Genomic DNA, 19590 nt, shown 5'->3' on the forward strand with positions numbered 1-19590 from the left:
CAGGCAAGTATCACAAGAGTTAAAAATTTATGCTTATTTTACAATTTTAATTTTTGTTATTTTATTTATTAAAGAAATTAAATTTTTATTTGTCTAAAATTTTACTTAATTCTTTAAAAAATTTAAATTAAATAATTAAAAAATTTAATGTAAAAAGTTAAGAATTAAATCATATTTATAGGAAAGGGCAAAGATAAAAACTTTGCCAATTAATATTCAAACCAGTATCTTTCCTCAAGTAGTCTGTGAAGGAGATTGCCTGATAATTGACGAACAGGAATTCTCCAAAAAACGATTCTGCGAGAAAGATAAGGAGAAAAACTCGGCCAGGAAGAAGGATCGATGTTTTATGTGCAGACAACGTAAAGGCATGATTACAACACAAAAATGTGATATTTGCTCGAGATTTACATGTAAAAGACATATAGCATATATAAAATTCATTTGCAAAAGATGTGATTCCATCAGAGGAGACAAAGATAATCCATAATTCATGAATGTTTAATAGAATATTCATGTACACTAAGAATTTTGCTAACAATCAACAGTAACAAAATTTCATTTGAGATAAATAAAATGTCAGGAAAAACATGATGCAAGCGATATTGATAATGAAAGATTCGCGAATTTACTACAAGTTTGATTTAGGCAACAACATGAAAGCTACACGGGAAAAGTTTAACTTTTCAAAGTATGTTGCAATTTTTAGTTATTTACATTTTTCTTTCTGTTGGTAAAATATACAAGTTTAATAAAGAGAGAATAAATTGCAAAAAAAGTTTTATACAATCTTTATCGCGACCAAAAATTGAATCATTATTTCTTATGCTTCAATAATAAGCATAATTAATAATTAAAGAGATCTAAATCTCTGGAAATAAAGGGATTTCGTGTATTCGCTTCATAAGTAATAATAATATAATTATAAATCCCAGAAAGTGTTCTTTATTAATCGCTATACTGTAACAATCACATTTTAACATATATCATAATGTAATTTCATCTGAAATAATACATATACAAGATGTAGAAGTAATGCGCTTTCATATATTTTAAAAATATTTTTGCTTAATTTGAAAACAAATCGATATTTTTCCAATTGAAGAAGCACTATTCGTATGTTTATACATTCAATTATATTTATTATATTTTGCAAAATTCGTGATTTAGAAGCGCGTTAGTTCTGACACTGTATAAAGTTTCAGTTTTCGATATTAATATTTTTTTTAACTTACCGTAATAGCAGACACTTCATTTTTCAGCCCTCGAAATTGCGACGCCAATCATGTGGCAGTCATCGATGATCTCACGTAGATGATAGTCTCACATTCGGCGATTAATATTAGTTGTGATCAACCTAGAGAAAACAATAACAGCAAATCAAGTTTCGAATCGTAGAATTGATTGGTAAAATTAATTTGCATTTATCTCATCGATTTACACTAATCCTTATCTATGAGCTTTACGAATGAAATGTCATTTGCAATATTACTTGCTTATTCAACTCGTGTCTGTTAGATATTATCGAGTGAATCAATTATTATACAGTATTCATTTTGTTTCGATTCATTCCTGTCGTTTATTTAATTATTATGTATTCGAAAGTCATTGGACGATTTTATTCTTGGTTCTTTCTCTCAGATTAACGCCTATATCGTGCGTGTAAGTTTTATTTACGAAAAACTTATTACAGCAATAATGTTGTTACTACAAATCTGCGTGAAAAGTGTAAATCTACGAATCTTCTCCATTTTTATCCTATGCATTTTTATATTCTATTGTTCTAAATATCTTATGCCATGTATAATATTTATATACAAGAGACATAAAGATAAAGAAACGCACAACTGTGTCTATTATAGTTGAATGGAGTCTATTTTGTGATTCGATCGCCTGTAAATAGCATTTTTTGGATATCTTTCAATAATTATTATATAATTTATATGCAACTTATATTTACTATTTACGCTAAATCCACTTTATACTCGATAAATGCAGTCGAAGTATTGTCTGTTAATCGAATCTATATATGAATTATAACTCTCAATAGATATATATATAGACACATATGTTCTCTCTCTCTCTCTCTTTTTGGAAATTGATAACTTTTTCTCACAAAGAACGGATAGATATTTATTTGTATTTACTCACCTGAGTTTTCGGGTTGAGGTCTACTCAGCATTTGAGTTTCATTTAACATTTATAATGTTTTGCACTATTTATGTGGCATGATTTTTATTAAATTATTATTTTTCTTGCTTGTTCTATCTTTCCCATTTTGAATATATAGTACACTTTTTTTTATTAATACTTATTATTGATCAAAAACCATTTTGATTTATCTTTACTTGACTCAAAAGATACGCGATTAAAAAAAATTGTGTACACGCATAGAAAACTATTTTATAATATAAACGAATATTCCAAGTAAATTCTTATACATTTTATACATATGTATAAATACAACAGGCTAAGCCTGTGAAGCCATTCATAAATTTAAAAATGCTTTTGCATTTCTTATTCAAGTTTATATTTGTTGCTGCTAATATATTTGTACGATCAACGAAAATAGCTTTGCTGACATTATTCACTGATTTGTTCTTTTCTTTTTTTTGAGCAGGGGACTTTAGCGAATTTGACATGTTCTTCGCTGGAGAAACGATATTTTCCGTCTCTCGCCTTCTGTCTTTCATTCATTGTTTCCTAAGTATCTCAGCTTGTCGCTACGCCTGTGAAATAAACTTAATTTTCGTCAAATTTTATCATTGTTGGTATTTTAAGTATCCTTCGCTGCTTAAACTCGATATTACGCTCTAGTTTTATATTTGTCTCGCATCTCTTAGCTGTTAATATTTGAATAATATTGTACTAAATCATAAACGATTTTTTTAAATGCTAGGAAAAATATTATTCTGGATATTAGTTTTTAGATATTTCTATCAAATTGCAATACTCTTTATGTTTAAATGACTTAAAAATATAACATTCCTGGAATACTAACGTTATTGTGAAATTAATATGTGGAACTTTTCAATATTCTGTAGAAAACTAAATCTCGAGATTTAATCTTATACTTTTTTAGAGATATATCTGTTTATAATTCTTTTTACTATTCTTTACAATTATTTATTTTTATGCCTCTATTTCTCTATAATTAAATAATGGATTAAATTATAATCCTGATCTTCACCTGTCGTCTGTGTATTTTTTGATCAATTTGAAGTCGAATTTTTGTTTTCTTATTGCAAACGACAAAAGAAAAAAGTCCATTTTATAATTTTTAACGAAGTATCTTGAATTAATTAATTTCTCATATTGCATATCAAAATTTTGTTACTTATATTTCCGGAACTTGTTTTTAAGTAAAAAAATGTTTTGCTTTCCATCACTTATCGCTTAACTTTGGAATCTTTATTTAAATAAATTGACTGCAAATGATCGAAGAATCCGAAGACGGATGGTGGCTTGATGAATTAGAGATTGTGCATCTAATCTACTAGGATTTCATAAAAGGGCTCATACCTACTTTCTTTATCGCTATACTATCGAGGTGAATATTTGCCTCATTTATCGCTTATTCGCCCATTCATTTTTCTGATTAGCCTGTCTTCCTAGGGCAGTTGCTGGTTTTCATGTTTCGTCCATTTTTTCTGTTTCTCGTTGTCGGAGGTAAGGTGACAATAATAACAAATTTTCGATATATATATCGATGTCTACGATTCTTTTTTTCAATGTTTCTTTCATTCCAAAATCGAGCGATCGCTTACAATAGACAGGACATGTGACAACATGATACGCTGTATATAGAGAGTAGTTATTTTTGTAAAAGATTTATCGTATACAATAAACGCTACAAATTATTCACAAACAAGTGTCATTAATTAATATAAAATAATGCACGATAGAGAAAATTGGAAAGTATTGAACTGAATTATTAAATTATTCTATTCGTTTCCCTTTTCGGCTGACACGGTTTTCTATCATGAAAAAAATCTATCTAATTGCATTTTCATGCAATCTCTGTCAATCTTAAAAAAAGAAACATCATAATGTTTCCTTCGTTTAACATCATGAGAATTTTTTAATTGACGATTGTCTCAGCTAGTGCGACATGGTTGATTATTAATCATTATCGACGCTCGTAATAAACAATCAAATTAAATTGCAAAATTATACAATAAATTATAAAATTATTTAATTTTAATAAACGAAAATCACAATAAATAATAAAATAGAATATTTAATATAAGCAAAAACTAGAGAATTACAATATAAATGATAAAATATAAAATTTTTGTAACTTTTTGAAATTTATATTTTCAGTTGATTTGAATTAAAGTAAACAAATTTTGTATAGTCTAAGTATCAAATATATATATTATAAAGAAATATTTTTATATTAATGTTTTTCACTAACATTTTGTTCTTTTCTTCTAGGGTCTTCGAGGATAAATTATGCAATTCTAGATCGCATCTGTCGCGATTTTACCTTTCAAAGGATTTATCTACGGTTTCTATTTACAAAAGAGAACGTCGGTCTTACATTCACATTATCGCTTTCATCATTGCTGTGTGTTTAATTAATTATTGTTATATTAAATTATATTATAAATCGCGGAGAAAACGGTTAAGAAGCGCTAGACCGGGGGTAAACTTAATCTTAGATCATACAAACGATGTGGAGTGAAATAATGCAATGTATATCACTAATTGTCAAGTATAAAATGTGTGTACTTTTTATATCGTCAAGTGATATCGATCAAATTCGTTTCATACGCGCGAGACAGACACTGAATGGGAATGAAAAATCTTAATCGTAAAATGATGTGCAAAGATATCTTGGAAAAGTTGCAAATTGAAAACACGCAAGACTCCTAGAAAGATATCTGACAAAATATTTCTTATGCAAACGCAACGACCATCCAATGAAAATCTCACAAGAGGAAAAAAATACTTTTGCATAAAAAATAATATATTCATTTTCTTACTTTTCCAAGATATTATTATATATATATGCATTATATATTTATGTATATATATAATCAGCTTTTCTGAAAAGCCACTGTAGAGTTGTTGACTGTGCAACAATGGTTTTACAATATCATTTTCGTTTTAGGGAGCCTTAATTTAAAAAAACGCCATTATTTCCAGATTATTTGATATCTCAAAAAAAGGGGGATGAAATAATTTTCTCCTTAAGACTCTCACTTTTTCGTGCGCCGGGAAACGATTCGACCTTTTATATTCTTTCTTTCCTTTTTTTGTCTGTGTAGAAAAAATGTTACCTACTTAGATATAGAATTAATGAACGCGGTTTGAATAATTAGTGTCGGATAACTTTAATAACGTCGCTGAGACTGGGTGTTTTGGTAACCAGCACTGCCACCTGCAAACAACCATAGCTCCTCCGTTCCATTACTTGAGAAATAGAATTTGTGCTTCTGCACTTTTTATATAAAATTGAACGCCCTATATATATGCATATACACAAGTCCTTCTACGTTATATACTATTATCTTTTATCTTTACCTGCCTATTACGTTTATTTCGACCTTCTTTTATATTATTTTTGCACATGTATATTTACGATAACGTACGCCATAATTAATTTATATGATAATTTGTTCGATACTTAAATATCAAGAAAAATGGATATTTTCTAAATTATAGATATATTCTTATAATATGCAAAAATCTCTTTTCTTTGTGGATAGTTTTGTAATTTTGCTAATACATGCGCATTAATTATAAATATTGCAAAAATATTATATCAAATATCTTGTAACATTGGAGATACACATAGATTTGTAATGTCTTGTAAAAATTTTTTTGATATTGCATTCTTGTAATATTGTACAAATGCTCTTGTATTGTACAAATGTTATTGCAAACACATCTATAAGATTGTAAATACTTTTTTAGTATTGCAAGTATTCTCTGATATATCGGAATATGATGTTTCGGCCCACTACAACTACTTAACATAATGCCATAAATATTTCATGCAATATTGCATTTATATGTAATGCGGCATTATATCGTTAAATTATATTATCATATTTCCTATGCTTATGTGTACTTTTCTTATGTCGCAAATTTTATTATACTGCATACAGAATTAACTATAATTCTTATTTGATAACTTGACAAAATGATTTAACGGAATTTTTCTAATCTTAAAGTCTGGGATTGCAATATTTGAATCTATAAATCTCTTGGAATTATCCTGACAAATCTTTTTAAGTATTATATGTGTCTTCAAGTTCTTAAAATTTCATAAATAATTATTTTAATAATTTTTTAAATATTACATAAAAGATACTTTTATTCCGTTCTTGTCAAAATATATGAAAGTATAAATTGTACAAATTAAAACTGGATACAGAACATTGCTGATATTTTCTTGTACTTTCTTAACATTTCTTTTGTATTTTATTTCATATTATATTATTATATCACTTATTTGATAACGTCTTTCTGTCTACAAATCTCTTTCTCCATATTCCAATCGACACTTAGCTAACTCCTTTTCACTTGCTCAATGAAATTTTCTGTACTGCGAGTTGTACTTACCATAATCCTGTTTTCCATAAACACCATCCTGATTTGGATAATCTGCAATCAAAAAAAAAGGCGATCTTAGACAGTAAAGAATGTTGGAAACACTAAGGCAAGTGACTCAGACGAGAAATATCTGAAAGAATTTAAAAGAGTTGCACGGAAATACGAAAAAAATAACTTTGTGCTTGAACAATCAATTGATCGGATGAGACAGTTATGGCAAAATACAAAGTTTTGATGGATAAATATCAATTAATTAATTAATTAAAATTATCCTTGAGTGTTGTTTGATAAGTTAATAAATTAAAAAAGTATTTTCGAGAATGTGTGACAGACCAAATAAATTTATCCATTAAAAATATAACAGAGTAATACTAAAATATAGAATAAAAAACATAAAATAAAATACGTACTAAACATAACAAATAAAGAATATACTATATAAATAATAGCGATAATTTTATACATATATATTTTATTTTCTTTAGATGGAAAAAAAGAAAAAAAAGTTTCGTATTTCACGGACACCTTTTAATATTCTGCAGTGAGAGACGGCAGGAGGCAGTGCTGCAGTGCTGGTGTCCCGATGAAAGGATCCGATTTATCTTGCCACATTTGGAAGTTTATAAATCCTACGCAACTCTTTTATCGATCGCGTGTGAAGCGCAGTGCGTCCGAAAATATTCGACAAAAGATTCAGAAAGTTCTAAAGATCCAAGAATCCGAGAAAAATGTAAAAATTCTAAGAGTCAAAAATCCAAAAACAAAATCTGACAAGATTTTAATTTGAAAAATCTGGAAATTCGAGATATTTAAATTTTTAGAACATAGATCTAAAATCGAACGAATTCGCGAATGTTCGCAAGTGTGCTCTCCTCTTTATTGTCGCAATCCTCTGAATCAGATCTTTCTCGTCTGAATTATGTTTAACACTTTTATTATAGGAACGTGTCAATTTGAATATCATCCGGAAAATAAGAGCACAAGAAAAGCGATCTTGAAGAATTTTTCTGTCATTGAAGCAAGACATTAAATTGTCTACTGTAAAAAAATATCAATATAATAATAGCAAAAATTAGTTGATTTGTTAATATCATAAATTGCTCCAATATTTATTTTATTAATTTAATAAATATTTAATTAATAACACTGTTAATCATATATGTTGTTTAGAATGGAATTTCTGATATAGTTTACGACGGAAAATATACGGATAAATGTGCAATATTTCTTTGCTTCAACCAGACAATTTAATGTTCTATTTCGATGATAAACGAGTTCTTAAAGATCGCTTTAAATGCCGTAGCGAAAGAATTAATGAACTATACAATGTGAACGATATGATGACAGCGGACGAAATAACTAACCGTAAGGTTGCGTCGAATAACCACCCCGGTTGATTATGTTGGCATTAGACCGGTCGTCATATGGGTTAGCAGGGGCATAACCACCCCCCGGCCCCGCTGCTGGCACTGCCTCCTGCTGGTAATTGGCTGGACATGCATCACGTAATATTAATAAGCTAATTATATATACATAGAGAATGGCTCATTAGCCGATCTACTTCAAATTCACTAAATTTTACATATTTATAATATAGTTAATATAATATTTTTTTAATGTTGATAACATTTTTTTGTGACAATCTCATATATTTAATTGCTACATTTAGATATATTCGATTATACTTTAATATTGCATATTTTGAATATTCATATAGATTATCTATATAGGAGAAGTACTGTCAAAAAAGTACTATCAATATCAGAGAAATACTATCAATATTGTCAAAATTGTGCAAATCTGTCAAAACTAATCGATTTAAAACTCTTTTACAACCCGAATTAATAACAAACAAATATACAATTGTAAAAAATAATGACACATGTCGCGTGCACACAAATGTTTTTCTTGTAATTTTTGTAGTCTTACCTGAACTAGGCGGAGCTTTGCCATAATAGGGATCGTTAGTGCTGAATCCTCCTGCAACAGGAACTGAGGACGATCCGCCGTATCTACTATCCGGTGGTGCGGATGGTGGATAGCCCTGAAATCAAAAGAAAGAAAATAATTGCAAATCGTTTTGAATACATGGTTAATAATTTTAAAAATTAATAATGGTAAAAAATTCTATTAATTTTGATGAAATTAGAAATTTTAAATTTAAGGGCTAAGCCTAAAAATATATATTTAATTTTAATAAGAAAATGTAACGAGATTTAAATAATTAAAAGCTTTTACAAAATATCATTAATATATATTGTTTTAAATTTATTTACACTTGTTTGAGCATAATCTGATTGCTGATAACTCTCGTAACCCTGATAGGATGGTGTATATCCTTGTGATCCGTAACCGCCGCCGCCGCCGCCATATCCTACCGATTGCTGCTGCTGTGGTTGTTGACCACCATAAGCATTATTTGAGCCTCCATAACCACCTTGGCTGAATTTAAGAAAAAAAATTATTGTTGATATTTTTTAGCATTTTCCACATGTATAAAGAACAAATGTATGTTGAACAAGTTACTATATAAAAAAAATTCTTTGTTTTTTATTTTTATATATATAACAATTTTTTTATTCTCTTACCTGGATGGTTGAGTAGCATAACCATTGGAAGATTGTGAAGAGGGTTGATCAAAACGTGGCCTTTTAGAGGGACCACTAGAACTGGGTGGACCTCCTCCTCGTTTTGTTGGACCACCTCGTCCACCACCTATTCCTCGTCCACCACGATCAGAAAAACCGCCTCCACGGCTTGGTCCACCTCTACCTGATCCTCTGAAATAACATTTACATGAAACTCTGAAATAACATTTGTAGTAAAATAATGCAAATTCCAATATACATAAAACTTTATTCGCGCGCGCACGTCATATCTTAACAAAACTTTAATTTCAAATTAAACTCAAAGTGAATGACTTGAACTCATTTAATAAAACTGAATGTCTACAATTGTGCTCCAAAAATAATATTCCATGGAAGATTGAAATGTGTAATTAAATATCTCTACAAATTATAATTTACTTATTGGAATATTAATGAAAAATATGTATATTTAATCAAAATTTAAATTAATTTCAAGCCTCAATACCGAGATCCTCCTCTTCCTCTATCCATGCCACCGCGTCCACGGAAATTATTACTGGCACGATTATCTCCTCTACCAAAATCTCCCCTGCCTCTGCTACGGAAACTGTTATTTCCACCACCTCTTCCGCCGCCACCTCGCGGAGGACCACCCATTCCTAAGGGTAGTGGCCCACCTCCACTGGACATTCCTGGTTCAGGTGGCCTATAAATGATAATAAGATTTATTTTAGCTAGTAACAGCCATTATTGGAGAAATGATTTGTGAACATTATTGGAGAAATGATTTGTGAACACTTCCAAAATATTTGTTTTAATTAATCAATTCTTAATTCTTAATTTTTTTAAGATAAAATATTAACAAAACCCACAGTACGTAATATACTAGTATAATATGACAAAATTTATTAATTAATTAAAATAAAATTTGTTAATTTTTCTTATCAATGGAATATTTTTTTTACATCTAAATTAAGAGATTTTACAAACTAATAAAATTGAGGGCATCTTAATGAATTAAAGTTATCAAAATAGTAGTAACAGTAATAAAAAATAATATAATGAGCTAAAGAGTTATATGCTTTCAATGTTAATATTTTTAATGCAAATACATAAACAAATTTAATGCAAATGTTCTGTAATATTTAATGACAATTAAACTGTATGCAATCTCTATATTATAATACATTATAATATTTAAAATGTATGATTCACAATGGATATAATCTCAGGTTTAAAATGTTTATATAACATTGTAGATTGCATGCATTATAATCCATAATATAGAGATTACATATATGGTTTAATTATCATTAATTATTAAGTTTATTAGTATATATATATAAAAAAGTAAATATACTAATAAAATTAAAATATTTACCCTGGAGGAAAGTGTCCACCACGTCCTCTAGGAGGACCACCCCTACTTCTCATAGGTGGACCTCCTCTCATGCTTCCACCAGGTCCACTGCCTCTACCTCCGCGTATCATATTACCTCCTCGAGGGGGACCACCTCTATTAAAAAAAATATGGAAAATTTTATTTTCTATCGTAACAATTAACTATGAACATTTACACACGTGTATAAATCTATTAAACATATTTCTTATGCATTATAATAATTATTCTTTTTCTTTCTTTAATTTGAAAAAAATAAGATGTAATTTTAAAGTACTTTCTCTGGTAAACATTTGTAAAAATATTAATTCAAATTTTATTTTTCTTAAAAGTATAATCATTCAACTATATTTCTTACCGTCCTCTGTCTCCAAAACCACCACGACCTCTCATTAGTCCCCCAGGACCTCCACGTCCTCGAAATCCGCCTCTACCGCCTGGTGCTCCGTCCATTGTTCAAACCTGCAATATTTTTCATACAAACTGCGTAACAATAAATCCAAAAATTTCAAAGTCTAATAATATAATCTCTAAAGCTCAGATATGATAGTTCAAAAAAGGAAATTTCAGAATTTATAAATCTAAAAATAAAAAAATCTGAAATTTTTAGTCTTTATATTCTTAGGTTCATAAATCATTGTGTTTTTATTCAACTGACAAAGATCAATAAAATGTTTCTCTGTATTCTCTTGTACGTACAGCGAAAAATACTTTATGCAATATTAGTTCTGCACTCTTTTTCCACCGAGATACAGGATATTTTTATGATGTTAAAGCAGATATTGACTAAATCACGATGTGCATCTAAATTTGTATCTAGACACAACAAAATTTTGGAAATAGCGGCAATCCACAATCACCGCACTGACGCTATTCTCGGAATTTTATGGAAAATGTCCTTCCAACGATATATCTTCGAAGTATTTCAGAGAATCAAGCGAGGTAAATTGACGCGCAAGCTCGAGACACAGATAATTTCTTCAGATTGACACTACTCACGTTGATTGAGTGGGTAAACAAGCAGTTCATCGATGAAAAAACGCTCGAACGAACGAACAAGTAAAATGGACGACTACCGCGGCGAAAAGAGCAGGAAGGAGAAACATCGACCACGACTACTCGAGTCAAGTTCGCGTCGATCGTCCACCGATGCGGTGTCCAACAGTGTCGCCAATACACGCAGTTAAAAGCTCTAGAAATTTCGGCTAATAATGTCTAGTGGAAAATATGACAGTTCGATGTCCAATGAAAAAAATGTATAAAGATTTTTACTAGCGACATTTTCTTTTATAGTGAATTTCCAGGGTCTTTGCGACAGCCAATCAGCGTTCACCAGGATAGAAGTGGGAATTTTCCAGCGAGAACAATGTTACACGATTGGCTGTCGATGAAAAAAATTTTCAAAAATTTTCCTCTCGACAGCCAATCGCGCGACACTTGGGTCCGCCTGTGCTTTCTTCCGGGAAAACTCCCTAGAACGTCTCGCATTCCCCAGAAAGCGAGAAGGCAGAGTCAACGACCGCGTGGTGGCGTCGTATCGCGCGCGAAGGCGCGCGACCACGTGACTCGCCGGTAGATCGGCGATTGGTCGGCGGTGCGACATTTAAACCGGCGAGCCGTTGCGTGTCTTCCGCGACAAGGTGAAAAACAGCAGTTCGAACAGAAGTTCGGCGAACGGACGAATTCCACGGTACCCGAGTCGGCGGAGGCGCGCGTTCACACGACCGTTGGATCTTCCTGCCGCTTCATCCCGCTCGCGAGCGCGCGATACAGGAGCTGACGATAATTGCGAGAGTCACGTCGGCGTTGGCCCGTTATTTAAACCGCCTCTTGTCATATCTCTCGTACGCCGCAAACATACCGCCGGTCGCGCGAGCCAACGTGACGAACGTAGGGTGCATTACGTGGTTCGAGGTCTCTTTGTCGGCGCGCGATGTCCAAGGACGACGAGTGCACGATACCGAATGTGATATACGATGCCAACACCGGCAAGAGTTACATGAAGGGCCGGTTCTTCGGCAAGGTAAGGGAACCGACGTTCGAGTCCTGGTTCGCGTTCTTTTCACACGCTCTCTTCGACGGATTCGCACCCGCGTCACATTCTCGTGGCGCGCGACACTTGTTGCATTCGCGTGCTCGAAGGGACGATGCGAGTCGCGGATACCGAAGATCGTGACACGCGAGAGAAATTGCACGTCCTCGCCCTTTTCGAATATTTCAGCTGAAAATGCCGTTTGGAAGGTCAGTTGGGGAAATTTGTCATTGAGGGGACTCGCTTAAAAGTTTCGTTATCGTGTAAAATCGCGTTGTCGCATTTTTTTTTTTTTCGTTTGCGAATCTGACATATCTGTTGCACTTTTTTGCGGAATATACATTGGCGATATGTTATAATTGAGGAACTTTAGGATTCCTGTTATCGTCGCTATTTCCATGTCGGTGCTTCACTTTAACCTCTCGTTTCATACATGTAAAAATGTATATAATAAATATGATTTTTTAAAATTACAATACACGACATATATGTTAAATGTAGCAATTTTTATTATTTTGGAGTATATCAATTTTTAAATGTCGAAACATAAAAATCTTAACATTAACATTTAACTCAATTTTATTTGTTACAGTTGCTAGATCTTTTTTATTATTATAATATTTATTATAATATTTTATTATATTATTATAATTTTTATTATTATAAGTTATGTATATAAAATATATATAAAATTTACTTTATATTAAGTATGTCTAATTGAAATATAGATTATATGATTATTATTTCATAAAAACCTTAATTTATATTTCAGTTAAATATGATAATTAAAATTTTTTTCCTAAAATTTTATCACATTCTTTCATTATAATTTTTATTATTTTTGTTATTTTATTTATTTTTGTTCCATTATTCTTACATTTATTAGGGTGGCTTTGCAAAATGTTACGAGATCACAGAGACAAAGTCGCATCAAGTTTTTGCTGGAAAAATTGTGCCAAAGTCATTGATGATAAAAAGCAATCAAAGAGAGAAGATGACGCAAGAGATAGCAATTCATCAAACTTTGAACCACAGACATATTGTTGGTTTTCATGGTTTTTTTGACGATTCCCATAATATCTATATTATCTTGGAACTCTGTCGCAAAAGAGTAAGTATATTCTTTGCAACATGTATTCTTTATGAATATTGATTGTTAATTATATTCCCTTTATAAATGTTTAATATTCTAGTCAATGATGGAGTTACACAAACGTAGGAAAGCACTGTCAGAATGTGAAACCCGATACTTTATGAAGCAAATCTTGGATGGAGTTTTTTATTTACATCAGCATAGAATAATTCACAGAGATTTAAAATTAGGCAATTTATTTTTGAACGACGAATTGCAAGTTAAGATTGGTGATTTTGGATTAGCAACTAGATTGGAACATGATGGTGAACGAAAAAAGTAATTGTTATTCAAATATGCAACATATTCTTATGGAAATTTGATCCGTGTACATTTTCTGAATGATATTACATTATTTCTTCTAAAAGTAAAATTTTTCAGTTTAATAAATATTTATAAATATAATTTCAAATATATTTTAATAAAACTTGTAGTCTCAAAAATAACAATTAACATTTTTAATTATAATAACTTGATTGAATTTTTTGACAGGACCGTTTGTGGCACTCCGAATTATATAGCTCCGGAAGTGCTGACGAAAGTCGGACATTCGTATGAGGCCGACGTATGGAGTATCGGCTGCATAATGTATACTCTACTCGTGGGCAAGCCACCTTTCGAAACATCGAGTTTGAAAGAGACATATTCCAGGATTAAGCAGGTGCAGTATAAAACGCCGCAACACATCAGCAAGCCTGCTATGAACATGGTAGCAAATATGTTGCAACTGAATCCGTCGAGACGCCCGTCTGTCGCCAAACTGATGAAGGATATTTTCTTCACTTCTGGTACGTCTAATATTTTATTTAAACATGAAGTTGTGTAATACTTTCTTTTATCATAAAGCAATTATAATCCCCTGAAAATTTTTAAATGTAATAGTAAATTAATTTAATTTATTTATTAATTTACTATTGTTTTTAAGATGTTTATAATTTTAAATATTTTTTTTCTATTTTTAGATATACTTTTTAGCTGTACTTTCAACAATCATTAGTGATATAAATACCTATGCATTAATTAATCTTTCTTTCTCATTACAATTTTGTATTGAAAAAGATATTATTTTTTTTCTATTAATAAGCTAAAGGATAAAAAAATTACGCTTTTTTTTCTCCTTTATTTTTTCTACTTGTTTTTTTAATAATTGCAGGATATATGCCGACAAGTTTGCCGCTTTCTTGCTTGACAATGGCACCGCGTTTAGACATGCTTGAGTCGCATTGCAATCGCAAACCGCTTGGAGAGATGAACCTTAATGGCTTCTCGGAGCAGGACATCCTTGCCTCTCGAATGCCAAATAGCCCATTGCGAAAAACCAAGCTTAGTACTGAGGTAATAGAACCGCAGAGAGTCAATCTCGATATCAGGAAGATGCTTTGCACATTAAAAGAACAGCTGGCTGCAGTGCTGAAATATAAGCCTTCTAAAGATATAACTTCTTCAGGAGGTACGTTAATGAAAAAACTATGTCTTTCTACAAATTTAGTATCTTTTAGTAGGATAGATTTAAAAAATAAAACAATTTCTATATAAAATATTTTTAGAAGATATCTTTAGATATTTATTTTGTTAGATACATTTCTTAACATAACTAAAATGCTATTGTTATGTTTGGTATTATTGTACAATGTTATAAAGATATGTTTTTGCAAAACTTACAGATGAGATGACTGATCCGGCGGCGCAACCTGTAATTTGGATTAGCAAATGGGTGGATTATTCGGATAAATACGGTTTCGGATATCAGTTGTCTGATGATGGCGTTGGTGTAATGTATAATGATGGCACACGATTGATTATGCTAGCGAATGGCTTCAATATTCATTATATTAACCGTGAGGGCGACGAGTTGTACTACACGGTCAAAGAGTATCCGACCAATCTCGAAAAGAAGATGAAATTAATGAATTTCTTTTTGAAATACATGAATGAGCACTTGATGAAAGCAGGTGGCTCTATCGCGGTGAAGCAGAGTGATTCTCTGTCCAGAATACCTTATATACATCAATGGTTCAGGACCCAAACGGCCGTCGTGATGCAATTGACTAATGGCACAGTGCAAGTGAGTATTAAATTAATCGAACATCTCTATAAATTTCTTATTATTTTGCAAATCTTGCATATCTTGTAATTAGGTATTTTTACCTATTTCTTACACTTAAACTTTTTCTTAGTATTTTTTTATTTAACTTTATTTTTTATAAATTTATATGATATTTAAATTTGTGTTTTATTTTTCATGTTAATTTGTCTTTCCTTTGCATTATTTTATTATTTATTTTAATACACACCAACTTTTAATAATGAAAAAGCATAACATATAACTTTACTTAATGATAATCTCATTATTATGTCAGAACTGTTGTAATATTACTTTTTGTCTTGGGATTGCTTTTCAGGTCAACTTTTTGGATCATGCAAAGATCATTATGTGTCCTCTAATGGCGGCAGTCACCTATATTGACCATGACAAGAATTTCAGAACTTATAGATTCCAGACTATTCAGGAGCATGGTTGCTCTAAAGGATTGGCGAAGAATTTGATGTATGCATATGAGAAGATTGGATTGATGCTGGCAAACTCTCAAATCCGATAAAAATTATCTATTCTAAGAGAAAATGAGAGGGATAAAAAAGAGAAAAGAAATGCTGCGCCTCTCCTGGTACCGTAAACTATCTTTAGAAACGCAACATTTATATTTATTTTCTGATAATGCTATCTTTGTAGTGAAAAAGAAAAATTCTCCCTCTATCTTCACTCGATTTTTGTACAGACTTATAGAATTTTGCTAGGCGAATTTTTTTCCTTTCTTTATTATTTAGTACAAAAAGAGAGAGAAAGAGAGAGAGGGAGAAGAGCCGATCGTGTTCAACGAAGGCGAGATACCTCGCGACAAGATCTTCGGCTTATTTCCATTCTATTCTTCAGTATACCGTTTTTCATAAATATTAGAATAAATTAATTAGTTGTTATCGAGCCTTCTGTTTATGTTTCCAAATATAATATGAAATCGTAACTGCTAATATACATTAAAGTTAACCTTAACATTTAAAATTCTAAAAAAATCTTCACTCTTATATTCCTATTTTGTATTATTCCTCCTGTCTAACTTCTTATTTCCTCTAAATTATTATTTCCTGTGCTAGTTGCTTAGAATCCTGCGAGATACTTCTTGTCTTCGTTGCTCCACAACAATTGCCCAAAAGATATTCTGCTCTGACTTTGCAAGTGAATCATCTTCCATCTAGAAATCCTATATTATGCCTATTGCAAAAGAAAAAAAAGAAAAGTGAGGGCGAGGATTATCATGATTCAATGGAGTAGTGCAATCTAATGTCTGATTTCATTCTTGCAGTTGAGATGAGAAATGGAAATTCGCAAAAGCTAGGTTTCTGACCAATGATTCACTAGCTTAAAGTTTCTCACTCAAACTTGTTCAAAGCAATGCGACTAAAGGTTAATCTCTGAACTATAACTCTTAAACTCTGATAACAAAAACTTATTTGAGAAAGGACTTATATTGCAAAACTTTTTATAATGACTTATATGTTTAAGGTTTTAACGAAAAAAAAAAAGTAATAAGATTTCGTCTTGCACAAATGAATATGAGAAAAGTAAGTGAACGATCCAAAATAATTCTTTTTTTAGTAAAATGTTTTATTTTTTATTTAAGCTGTGTATTGTTTCTAAGCAAAGACATAAGATATAATTTTCTAAAATAAAGGGAATTTTTATGTTTCATTTCGTATAGAACGATAATTTTTTATTAGATCATGAAAAAAATAAGAGTATTCTATTAAAATTTGTTTAACATCTCAGATACATTTTTGTTGGGAAAATTATTTTTAAAAATTTTCTTATTTAAAACAAAACATACAAATTCCCTTTATTTTGGAAAACTACTTTTGGAAACGATACTTAAATAGCTTAAATTAAAAATTGGATATTTTACAAGAAAGAGAATACTTTTAAATTTATTTTGTAAATGTGGATGTAAAGATGCAAGAATTAAATATATAAGATAAATTATGACTTTACCGTTAACTTATGAAAAAAATTTAGTTATAAATCAATAAAATTGAATATTAAACACAAATTACAGACAAAACTTGTCAAAACTTTCTTAAACATTTCCTACAGAATCGAAAAAACATGTGAAAAATGAATAATGATTGATTTTAAATTTAAAAAATGAAATGTACAATTTTTCTTGCAGTGCTTTGATTAGTTAGAAAGATTTAAAAGTACAGAGTTGATTATATCGAACTATTTTGTGTGTATGAAGACTATGCTAACTAATAGAGAGACGACTACACGAAGATATATTTTTTTATAAAGCGAAATGACCAATGTTAACTAAATCGATGCGCAATGTATTATACTGCCAGAACTATGGTTTTTTGTATGATTTTTTTTTTTGTAATATTAGATTGTTACACAGAGTTTACATCAATTTTTATAGAATTATATTGTAATATTGGATACTTACAAAAGTTTTCGTTTTTTTTTCTTTTCTTGATCTTGATGGTGCGTGATTACATCTAAAGATTCGAAAGATCGATAGATCTAACGAAAGAACTAGAACGATTAGAAAATCCGAAAAAATCGAGTAAATAAAATATTTGAGAAATCTGTACATTTCCGAATTCTTGTAAATCTCATAACTGGAGGAGTTAATGATCTGAGCACTCGAATACTTAAATAATCTAAAGAGATAATCTGTCATCAAATCTATCGACTCTTTGATTTATATTCTTTACGTCTTTAAACTCCTAAATTTGAAGATTCTGGAAAATCCAATATACTAATTCGATGTAATTGATTTATTTAAATATTTATAAGTATAATATTTCTAATAATTTTTTTTGGTCATTATGATGATAAGTGAATTGTGTTATGTTAAATTTTAATTCGTATTAACGATTGGATATTTGAAATTTCAACTCGATTAAATATTTTCATTTTTAATATCTTGGAAATTTTTGAAAATCCACAGATTTTAGCAAGTCTGAATATGAAAAATTGAAACATTTAATCAAATTGAAATTTCAAATAGTTGCTAACACAAATTAAAGTAAAACATTATATATATTTCATTTAATATCATAACGATTTAAAGAAAATTATTAAAAACGAAATTGCTTAGCAATTTCCCACAAAACGACGGGAACTTTTGTAAAGATCCGTAAGAATCGGTTTAATCCATACGAAGAGACTGAACGAGAGGAAGGGAGGGGTGAAGTTCATTTTCTCTGAGTGTATAACTAATAATAATAATAGTAAGTAGAAATATAATAAGTAATTAATAATTAGAAATTATATAAAAAAACGATATTAGCGAATGACGTTATGTTAAGTTAGATATATGTGTTTAGAGAAGAAACGAGAAATAATTGTAATATGCTAAAAAATTCAGATAGAAAATTAAGATGTACATAAAACAATAAATATGCTAAAAATTAAAATGTACATAGAGAGTTGGTAACGGATAGAATTATAAATAAATGCGATATATGCGAGGTGGATGATGCGTTTACGATTAGGAAGAAATGAATTTACTCTTAGGAAAATTATTAGGATAGTATTTCTGCAAAGTGTCAATGTATAATATCGTTTTGAAAACGTATAATATAAAAATAAAGTGTCTCTTTTTTACATGTAAAGAAATTGCTGTGTCGCAAAATTCACCTCGATAAATAAGAGATCTTAGAATTTTTCTAGTGAAATGAGATTATTCGCTCATTGATTGAGATTATTATTAACATTTGTTCATTAGAGAATCGAATCTGAAACAAACTTTGCATTTTGCTCTTAGCATTAAGTTATGCATCAATATGCTTTCCTCACATATATTTAAAAGCTTTACACTTG

The 19590-nt window shown here is 30.3% G+C and overlaps 2 protein-coding genes across 15 annotated transcripts; one reads left to right on the forward strand and one right to left on the reverse strand.

The window, feature by feature from the left end:
- Window positions 1-929: 929 nt before the first annotated feature.
- On the reverse strand, window positions 930-11708 carry LOC145968446 (uncharacterized). Of its 7 annotated transcripts, none has more exons than XR_014437736.1 (11): window positions 11551-11708; window positions 10910-11013; window positions 10534-10668; window positions 9658-9858; window positions 9153-9344; window positions 8841-9006; window positions 8494-8608; window positions 7929-8054; window positions 6574-6615; window positions 1236-1357; window positions 930-960 (listed from the first exon to the last, which is right to left on the reverse strand). XR_014437736.1 is itself a non-coding variant. In XM_083093899.1 (10 exons), the coding sequence occupies exons 2-10, from the start codon at window positions 11002-11004 to the stop codon at window positions 1353-1355; spliced, it is 1077 nt and encodes a 358-aa protein (XP_082950025.1). In that variant the 5' UTR covers window positions 11005-11013; window positions 11551-11708; the 3' UTR covers window positions 930-1352. The 7 variants fall into 7 exon arrangements, 5 of the variants coding, with proteins under 5 accessions (XP_082950025.1, XP_082950027.1, XP_082950023.1 ...); XR_014437737.1 differs by having other exon boundaries at window positions 930-1003; XM_083093899.1 differs by having other exon boundaries at window positions 930-1357.
- A 454-nt stretch (window positions 11709-12162) lies between these two features.
- On the forward strand, window positions 12163-19374 carry Polo (Serine/threonine-protein kinase polo). Of its 8 annotated transcripts, XR_014437920.1 has the most exons (9): window positions 12163-12574; window positions 13470-13694; window positions 13777-13994; window positions 14208-14503; window positions 14869-15165; window positions 15380-15780; window positions 16118-17175; window positions 17275-17333; window positions 17936-19374. XR_014437920.1 is itself a non-coding variant. In XM_083094801.1 (7 exons), the coding sequence occupies exons 1-7, from the start codon at window positions 12485-12487 to the stop codon at window positions 16313-16315; spliced, it is 1725 nt and encodes a 574-aa protein (XP_082950927.1). In that variant the 5' UTR covers window positions 12163-12484; the 3' UTR covers window positions 16316-19374. The 8 variants fall into 8 exon arrangements, 1 of the variants encoding a protein (XP_082950927.1); XR_014437916.1 differs by having other exon boundaries at window positions 16118-17333; XR_014437917.1 differs by having other exon boundaries at window positions 17275-19374.
- Window positions 19375-19590: the final 216 nt, after the last annotated feature.

The sequence above is a fragment of the Camponotus vicinus genome, unplaced genomic scaffold (genome assembly GCF_025532165.1).
Source record: "Camponotus vicinus isolate PSW18456_S1 unplaced genomic scaffold, iyCamVici1.0 SCAF_3, whole genome shotgun sequence".
Lineage (NCBI taxonomy): Eukaryota > Metazoa > Arthropoda > Insecta > Hymenoptera > Formicidae > Camponotus > Camponotus vicinus.